General features: G+C 39.8%; 1 protein-coding gene across 2 annotated transcripts in view; it reads right to left on the bottom strand.

Moving 5' to 3' along the window:
* scn2b (sodium channel, voltage-gated, type II, beta) overlaps positions 1 to 3371 on the bottom strand; it is an 11060-nt gene extending 7689 nt beyond the window's left edge. Inside the window, exon 1 of one of the 2 annotated variants that reach the window (XM_035680048.1) lies at positions 3099 to 3371. In XM_035680048.1, coding sequence (XP_035535941.1) covers positions 3099 to 3183 — 85 coding nt within the window. In that variant the 5' untranslated portion in view covers positions 3184 to 3371. The remainder of the gene's footprint in view (positions 1 to 3098) is intronic. The other variant, XM_035680047.1, reaches the window with a different exon arrangement.
* Between the last annotated feature and the right edge of the window lie 6718 nt (positions 3372 to 10089).

Genomic DNA, 10089 nt, shown 5'->3' with positions numbered 1-10089 from the left:
TACTCATGTACGACCCACATACACAAATACACCAATACACAGATGGACATAAGTGTATACAAAGGCCTATAGTTTTGAATGTTGGCAGTGTTATGATCAGATGATGACTTTATCACAGTTTAGCAGTTTTGCATAACAGTGTTGTAGATTAGTTAAGAAGAAATAGAATGGGGTTTACACCCACATAGGCCTGAAATACAATCATGCACACACAGGGTTTATAGACATGCAACTGTGAAGAGATGGTGGAGTGATGGGCTGCCACGTAGCGGCACTCCTGGAATACTTAGGAATTAGGTGCCTTGCTCAGGGGCACCTCTGCAGTGCACAGGAGGTGGAACTGGCACCTATAAGTCCACACGCCATACTGTGGTCCGTGCTGGACTTGAACCGGCGACCCTCCAGTTCCAAGCCAAGTCCCTACAGACTGAGCTTGAAGTTTCAGTTTAAAAAAAATTACTTGAGCTGACCGCTTCTGGACAGGAATCTGAACAGACACTGGCTCCATCTTAACATCTTAAAAACAAGGAACCTTAGCAGCTGGCCAACACTTTCAATTAGTAACCATTAGAATAATGAATCGTAGAAAGATGGCATGGGTTACATTGTTATTAACAGTCAGTTCGATGCAGGATTGCTGATGAAAAGTATAAAAGTATTAGTCAATTAAAGGTTTATTGTCAAGTAATAAAAATGCATGAGTCACATTTGAAAAGGACATTAAATTATCTCTAACTTTCTACAATTTTTTACAAGAACCAATGATTTGCTAGATCTTTAGCAAAGGCTGGTGGGCAATGTCATGATGCGAAATCATGACATTTTACTAGTAATGATTCTTATACGTCGAGATGTTTCATGCAAAAATAATATTCATAAATGTGTTGTTGTAAAAGTAAAGCACATTTTAATGCAAAACACTATTCTGTGACAGCATCCCTTTACGGAAATATCTCCCTGCTGACAGATCACCAGTCTAATGTTTGTAGCTTTTTTTCTCATAGAAAACAAAATACATAAATGCTGTTACACTAAAAGTTTGACTGAGCTTTGGTAATTTGATGCTGGTGACTCATAAGTGTTGCACTACGTCAGCGCATTTACACTACATGCCTTCTCTTTCCAGTGTGCTGCTGCCCTCTAGTGCCTCTCTGCACAAACTGCAACTGTAGCATTGTTGAGTAAAGTTCAAACACTGACGGCCAGAAAGAATATTGGTGGGAAACTGCAGCAGTCTATAAGAATACTACTGACAAACTTGTTAGACTACAGTTTTCCAAAAGGCAGCACACAACACATGTAACTGTAGCTGTATCACTATAGAACTGCATTACTGAGTGCTTTCCCAGCTGCATTAAGGCCCAACAAGGAATAGCAATGTGTGTGGTTATAGGAATAGAGCATAATATTGCTTGATCAGTGGGTAACACTTTCTCCTCTCTCACGTGCTTGCAGAAGCTATCTTCACTGACGTTATTTGTTTTCCAACACGTTGTGTGAGACCAGGCTGTTGTTTTCATGGGTGAGCTCAGGGTGTGGCACCACATCTGTTATTCAGCACATGAAGCATGCAGACACCTTACATCCATAACCGCTTAATGTGTCGAAACTATAATATTTATATATTTACAAGTCACAGTGGGCTGATGGGTTCAGATTTTTGAGACTGTAACAAGATTTTGTGTTTATCTGTGGGGTATCGCAAAGGGATTTTATGTAATTTTCTTTAATTTGAACAATTAAGCAACTAACAAATAAATAAGAATGAAAGAAGAATGCGCTAATCTTTTATCTTTCCCTTCTGCATACGTTACATCCTGTTGAAAAGAGAAAGAAAGGAGTAACTATAGCATCTCCATGCAACAAGCTCCCCCAGCAACAGTAAACTTTTGGGTATCTATTTTCAGTTGGCATAGGTGAAAAAAGCAAAGGGTGCTGACACTATCTAAAAATACACTGGTGTGACTTCTTCCCGCTATGTGATTTCCAAACCACTGAATGGCAATGTTTGATGAGACGAGAAGACAAAGGGACAAATTTAAAGACAAAATTCTCAGGTTACAGTATGGTTTTAAGGTGCCACTAGTGGACATCACCATTATGAATTTCTTTATTAAAGAAGGCGTACAGTGGTAGTGTTGTGATCACTTATTCATTCCCAGTACTAGTGAGTAAACTAGGAAGAATGTTTCGTTTTTGTCGAGTCTGTCACTGTGAAGAAGTGTCTTTACAGTAGCATCTACAGTAAGCAGCAGGAAGGGAGTGTGTCATACAAGCTGATGGACCTCACCACAACGCTGATCTTTTGTTTATTAAATCTCCTGGAGAGCACGGCTTTATACTTAAGCCTATTTTATCATTCTCAGTTGGAGTAACGATGCTGTGGCTTCGCTCAGATGTGGGTCACACCGTGTTTTGGTGTAAACCAGCTTGGATATGTCCACATCTGTTCTCTCTCTCATGCATTTGTATGCCCATATATACTCACACACACATATTACTTTGATGACACCATAATGTGGGTTCATGTGTGTTTATGTGCTACTGAATACAAGGCTTAAGAATATCAACAGCACATTGTTAGCACCTTATTATAGGCATATTCCTACAGATCACCCGGAGTCACAGAGACCTACTGTACACTGTCATTCTGCATGCAGGCTAAGCCAATATTTATTTTTTGCATAGTACATCATAATCCTGTGTATGGGCTATGATACACCAGGCACTAATTTAGCTGTCAACAGAAGCTAAAAAGAGACGTAAGGAGGAGGGGGTGGGGGGGTGGTGGTCATTACACAAATATCAAAACTGATCAGAAATCGTTTGAGCTAAAAGCGGTCGAGGAAAGCCACAACAATTCTGATTTAATGGACGGCTTTGGCCAAACTGGGAAAAAAACCCCGCTAGAATAACAGTTATCTCACATTACACCCATTATCTCCCCCCTCTCTGACAATCACACACACACACACACAGTCAGATATGAGAGGGAAGGCCTAAAGATGGAGCAGTGTGTGGGAGCTATTAATCTATCGAATTGCTGCTGATCAATAAATGGAAGCATCAGTCGTTTATTTGGCGATTTGGTTTCTTACCGGAGAGCGAGAGCAGCAGCAGCGGCAGCGCCGCGCTCAGCAGCTGAACGCCAGACCTGCTCCTCTGCTGCGCTGGGGAAGACATCTTCTCTCCTTCTTATTAAAAAAAAAAAATGACGCTCTTTATCTCTAGAAAAATGTACCTGGTAGGCTTTAAAAAAAAGAGCAGCAAAGTGTGCTCTCGGTGTGCTCGTTAAAATGCTAAAAACTGTATTTTTTGTGTTAGAGGCAAGACATGGCTGGCAGTGGCTGTAGCCTTATGACGGTTGTTGATCTCATGGTTGTCGGTTTGTTGGCGGTAGAGGAGGGAGGGCAGGACAGCAAGCACACTCCAATAAAATGGAGGATATCTCCCCAACAGATAAGCAAATGACTTGTGACTCTAAATATACCGAAGAGCAACACATAAGCTGAAAAGAGGATTTCAAAAATCAATCAAAAGCGTTGGCAGATGGGTGACAACCTCGGATAAATGAGTGGGCAAACAACATAAATGTACTGTTTCTTCCATAGGGTACAAAGTGGACAACTATATATGCTTAATATGTGTGCTTTTGACTATGTTGATGTTGACTATGACCTTAAACCTAGTTTGGCATTTCTATACTGCAATTTCTTGTTACTTATCAGCTGACGTCAACACAAATGGCCTACCGATATCTGCAGTAAGCTAAAATCGACCCTTGTATGGCCTTCGCTGATTTATCAGTCTGTGTGTATCACAGTTATCGAATCTCAACCAAACTGAGCGATGATGTGTTAGACAGCACTCTATACAGCATCATCAAAACACCAAAAGAGGGAATATACTTTGGATAAATGGTTTTCCATTATCCATTACAGCTCAAGATGCATGTAGATCAATGCCAAAGAACATTGAAGCTGATCTGCAGGCTTGTGGTGGCCCAGCTAAGACACTTTAAATTCACGAATCCTTAAATTTGTCACCTGTATGTGTATGTACAGTGCATGTAAATCAAGATGACAGCCAGTATTGTTGCAAGTGGCCGCAGCAGTTATTGTATGTTGGAAAATTCAACATCTGTATGGTGCTATGGTGCACATCATCAGGAAATGAATGTCTCTATGGGGTCATAAGGATGAAGGGGCTCTACTGAGAGAAACCAGTCTGCAGTGCAGCCAAACAAAAAATTAAGCAGAAGCTATCCATCCCTCCTTTAATCCATTCCTCCATCCATTCTTCCTGGGTGGGAGGCAGGAGGAGAGGATACTGGGAAATAAAAGAGGCAAACACTAACTGATATTCACAGGTATCATGTTTCTGTCCCTTATTTTCACTTGTTACTTACTGGAGGCAAGGAGAGAGGATGCTGGCAAATGAGAGGGATTGATGAAAAGAAGGGAGTGAAGAGAGAGGCTGGAGGGAGACATGGTGTTGCGTGGAGACAGAGGAGCATTAGAGAAAATAAGGAGTGAGGAAGGGAGGAGGTATTACGCTAAGACAGGAAGACAGGAAAAGTAAGAGGCAAGAGGGACTCAGAAGAGAGGTTTTAAAACATTAAGCCATTAGGAGAAGAAAGGAGGCAGAGGAAGAGGCTGGGCTCGTTGCCATTGTGTGGTTAGCAACAACAACACCGCTGACTACAGAGGGAGAAAGAGCTTCCAAATGAATTGTCAAAGCAGGAGAGGTTTTCCATATCCACTTATATTGATCTACTAGGCCTAATACATAGAAATACACCTACAGCAACCTAGCTCAATAACCCCAATAATCACTTTTTGTGTTTGCTGATGCCTTCCATAACATTGTTTACACTAGTTGCTAGAATGACAGTAACTCTATAGTGGCAGCATATTTGATATGCAAATAACACCATCTTTGATGCAAGAACATTTCTAAAATATTTCACTGATGTTGCACATACCTTGATGGCGCTGTTGTTTGTTTTACACTGGGATCTTGTACCTGGGGCTAAATGGTGCATCAAGCTGGGGAATCAGTCCGAACTGTTAACAATCTGTCAGCCTGTTTATTAGGTTAGCACCAGCTGCCCTACTGAGTCCGCTACTGTCAAACTTGTGAAGCAACCAGTGTGTGTGTGTGTGTGTGTGTGTATGTGTGTAAGTGTGCATTTTAACTCTTTTTCACGTTTCATCATTATGAGAGTCCTGAGAGGTTTACACTTCTACATGTTATTTCTGTGCTTGTGTTGTCAGTTTGTTTGCCTACTCAACAGCTTTGTTACTTACTCATTCTTACAGGCCCTTGCAACTTATTTTCTCTGACAGCTTCTTACTCTGCTATGGCGTCATAAACCATTTCTGCCACAGTTAGAACAGTTTTAGTTATTTCACATAAGAGGTTTATGTTTTTGTGTTTTTCTCTATGTTACTTTCAATCAATTCGAAAACATATATGTGATATATTTCTGTGCACCAATCACAGTTTAGCAACATATGAATCAAAATGTGCGGATTTTACCAGCACTATCGAACATATTTGATTGAACCACATCCACCCAGTTCTGATGAAGTCCCCCTCCATTTAAAAATATGTTTTTTTTCTGGTTCCTACATTTGGCTGTTTGAGCTTCACTGTGCAGAATGATGTATGTGCAGAGTTTGACACTACAAGGAATGTCTTCACATTCATCTGCTGAAAGTGGAAAGTTTCTCTGTGCTCACTGAAAATCAGATTTTAAGGGATGAGGCCTATGAGCACGTCACAAATAGTTTGGAAGTCAACCCTGGTCCAATTGGCAACTTATACAAGTGGGATGTAGAAAATCGAAGCTGCCAGTGCACAAACACTGAGAATGGACTTTGCAGTGAAGTAGGAGACATCTTGTGTCCAGCAGGAAAACTTTGGAAATCAACAGAATTTGCATATTCATAGCTCATGTATCAAATGATATACAAATAAAAAATGAAATGTTGGACTGTGGGACCATAAATTAGGAAAATATAAACTCTGTGTACCCCGTGCTGTCAACTTAGTGACTGATTTAGCGACTTTTAGTCAGTCCATCACTAATTGACTTAAGTATTTAAAAAAATATTTAGCATGATATCCAGTACAGTGTGCAGCTTTTATTTGTGTCATGATGAGTTTTGTGTAGTTTGCCATGAAATGTACACATTCATGCTCCTCAGTCAGTGAATCTTTTTCATTTTGGACACTTTATTTCATGTAGCACCAGCCTCAGGCCAAAATGTCCATTTTGCACACATTCTTTAGTATGATGGGCTGTATCAATATTTTGTAGCATTTAGTGGCTGCTTATAGAGAATATATTTAATGAGTCATTTTTAGCATAATTTGTTTAGTATAAATGTGGTAAAACAGTGACAGTAAAAGCAGCATGCAAAAATTACCCAATCTACATTATAAACACAAACCTCATACTGATCTTGTTTAATTCAATCTTATGGCAGTTTTGAAGGCTGCAGTTAGAAATGTTGTGTTGGATTGTGTTGGACTGTAAAACAGTGTCTTTAATCCGGGTAGGAAAAGGTTGCTTTCCTTGGTGATGAATTCCTGCACTCAGTGCGGAGGGGCTCGCCAGCTCTTGCACGCCACAGCACCAACACCAACCAAACTACTGAATATTGTTCAATGTGAAAACCCTTACCACGCATACAAGCATTTATTGACTGATCACACAGATTTGTTTACCAAGCTTTTCGAATGAAACGTACTACAACTAACACCTATTAGAATAAAGCAAATCAATAGAATAACACAAAACCTGTTCTCTTTCTCTCTGCCTCTCTCTCTCTCCCCCTGTCTTTCTGCAGAGAGAAGAAATGTTGCTATAAAGAGTGCTCCTTTGTTGCTAGGCAGCAGGGATATTGTAGAAGAGAGCATCACTGCTGTACTGACTGTTGCTGATTTCAAAGATTATCAGAGGTAAGAGGTCTGTTAAAGTAATGGACTCATAAGGTCCCCGGTATAGTAGTGGGATAAATTGTCTTCAGCTGTAAAAAAAAAAATGAAACAAACAACAGTGGCGTTCAAAAACATGTGCAAAGATATTGCTTTACTTTGCTAATTGTTTAATTGACATATTAGTAGTTTTTTCTCCTCCTTTAGGATCCACAGATTGTTGCCAGCACCGGACTTATCAGCTGATTGTGTTTTTTTTATTATACTGCACTGGATGGAGGTTTGTGTAGGAAAAAACAACAACACATATTTGCTATGATTTGGATGAATTTACTCTTGGAAATGATGTCAGCAACTATGAGCCAGGGTAATCAGCTGACTCATAGTTGCCTAATACTAACATCCATAACACTTTAAAACTCTCTGACATCACAGTTTTTAAGTTTAGGTTAATGAACTTTGGACGCCGTTCTTCAATCAATCCAGCACCTGATCTGAGACACAGTAATTATATGAGGTGAGCCATGATACACTGTCTTTGAACACAAACTCCACCTCTCTGCACCTAAAAACAAAAACATCTATAATCACTCCTTAAACCGAAAAGGAAGAGTGCAACAACAACAGATTGTGGAGCAATCAATCCTTCAGTATTGACAAGCTACCACTTGCCATAGGGTTTGCAATAATTGTTTTTTTTCTGTCCATGTAGCAATTAAACAAAGTAAATGTTAAATTTAAATACAGATTTATAAAAGGAAGTCATTGTCAGTAAGATGGTACACAGTTGTGCTCTTGTCACGCTGAAGGGTTTCGTTTTCAATTACACCTTGAATCAGGGCAGTTAAATGATTGGACTGGTCACTCACAAGTATTGGGATTTAATTGCTGACACAGACAGTCTTCCTCTCTGCAGCCCGAGGGGCCGAGAAAGAAGAAAGAAGAGCAATGCTGAGGAGTGAGAATGCCAAGGATAGTTAGTTGTCTATAAAGAAGTATAACAGCATTTTAGGTTAGCACTCATAAATGCATAATAACAAATTACATTTATATTTATTTTAGTAGTCAAATTAAGGATAACGTCTGTTTTAATTATTCAAAGGTCCGACACAGAGAATAAAATACTCTTCACCTTCAGTAAGAGTACATAAGACGCTATTCTTTCCATTTTCTGTGTAGGTGAGTATCAACACATGCATAAAACACATACGCACAAAGAAACATAAAACTGTACATGTACTTGTCTCTGAATCCAGAAGAGGGTGCTGTGACTCCATGATACACACAGCAGTGCTTTGGAATAAAACTGCCATCATTTAGGCATTATTTATTTGACTTCTTTCTAAACAAACTTGCTCTCATTTTCTTAAGCTTATTAAGCATCAGTAACCCCATCCAAGCCAAAGATAAAATGCTAGGTAAACTGGGGTTCGTTAATGGTGATGTGGGGAAGTTTTCCTAATTAATATTTTTTCCCCACAGTTTTCAGCACTCACTTTTTTAAAACCAACATTTTACTTCAAATGTGTCACATTAGAGTGGACTTAAAAACTATAAAAGTAATGCAGACTTACAGCACATTAGAGCTTTTATATTAATAATTAATGCACCTGTCTATGTTATTTGTAGGAGGTAGAAAATGAGAACCTCTCTTAAACTGCTACTAATATATTCCTTAACAATTATTACCACTATCAGCATAATTTATTACCAAACTTTTTTAATTTCCTTTCTTAAAAAAGAGCAAAGCATGGACAGGTGGACAAACCCCTTGCTATTCATGATTTTTTCATATATTCTTCATTAGAAAGTCCCCTGAATTTAACATACATAACAAAGCCTGAGAATGACAACAAAGCAGTAGGCAGTACACTGATAATCCTCCAGGTAAGCTCACAAGTCCACTGGCATGCCACTGGGATACAAGCTCCACTGAGTTTGATAGAATTTGTGATTGACAGCTCTGTTCTCCTGCCGCTCTTTCTCATCTTGTCTTCCACACACGTCCGTCTTGTCCCCCGCTTCTGACACCCCAGACTCTTTGATCACTCTGCATGTTTGTACTGCACTGCAGAGAAAATACTGAAGACTACGGCGAGAGGAGGAGAGAAAGAGAAGGAAAGGGAGGATACAGAGAAAACATTCCATCTCTTTGTTTTTCTCTCTGTGGCATCTTGCCTTGTGGGAGTGAAGCGCTTTGTGGGGAATCTGAGAGCTTAACACTGGTGTGTGTATGTATGTGTGTGTGTGTGTGTGTGTGTGTGTGTGGAGGAACCTGGGAGACCACGTCAGTCTCTCTCTTGTTGACTTCTAAAAGTCCTCCAGTGGCCTGAGACATGACGCTATACCACGTCTTCGGATAACCAAAGGATGAGAGGACAAAATCCAAGAAGAAAAGCGAGAGCGAACAATAAATAGAGTGGAAGGAAGTGAAAGAAGAAGAAAGACAGACGGGAGAAAAAAAGTTGCAAAAAGTATAAGAAGAAAGAATCCATTAGAGCTAGATAAAGAACACAAGTGAGATATGGTGACAGAAATAAAGACAAATGAGAACAGAGGTAAGGGGGATAAGACAGGTAGAGAAATGAAAAAAGTGTAGATGTTCAATGGGATAACAAGGAGACGTGTCATTCATCTGTCAAGGTGACAAGAAGTACAGCTGCCAGTCTCCTTCCCAGAAGATGCTACTGCTGATTTATCGAGTTTGTGTCTTACTGAGTTCAAATTACGGTTAACTGCTGAGCTTGGAGTGCAGCTTCATACCTCGGTGATAGGCTTTTTGGGTGAAGAAACAATACCATCATCTATTAAAAAACATTACAGTGCTCATTGTGTATAAATGGCAGCAACTTCTCAGTCATGACACACACAAGGGTAAACACATCATACATTAACCCTACATAACTGCATCAATGCAACATAGGGATGATCACGCAGCCACGGTAGCCATCAGTAAAGCCACGAGCGAGCTAAGGAAGAGAGAAAGAGAAAGAGGGAGCCATTCGACTCATGCTAATTTGCTGGAAAGTTCATCCTGTCCTTCATGAAGGGGAAGTGGTTAATTACCATGCCACGATTTCCAATTCTACATATCGCTGTAATGCTAATTTATGGTTTACGCCAGAAACCTAAGATAGATAGACA

The sequence above is a fragment of the Morone saxatilis genome, unplaced genomic scaffold (assembly GCF_004916995.1).
Source record: "Morone saxatilis isolate NCDOM2014 unplaced genomic scaffold, NCSU_SB_2.0 Contig8, whole genome shotgun sequence".
Taxonomy (NCBI): Eukaryota; Metazoa; Chordata; class Actinopteri; family Moronidae; genus Morone; species Morone saxatilis.
Note: the sequence above shows the minus strand (reverse complement) of the source record. Positions and strands in the feature narration are given on the sequence as shown.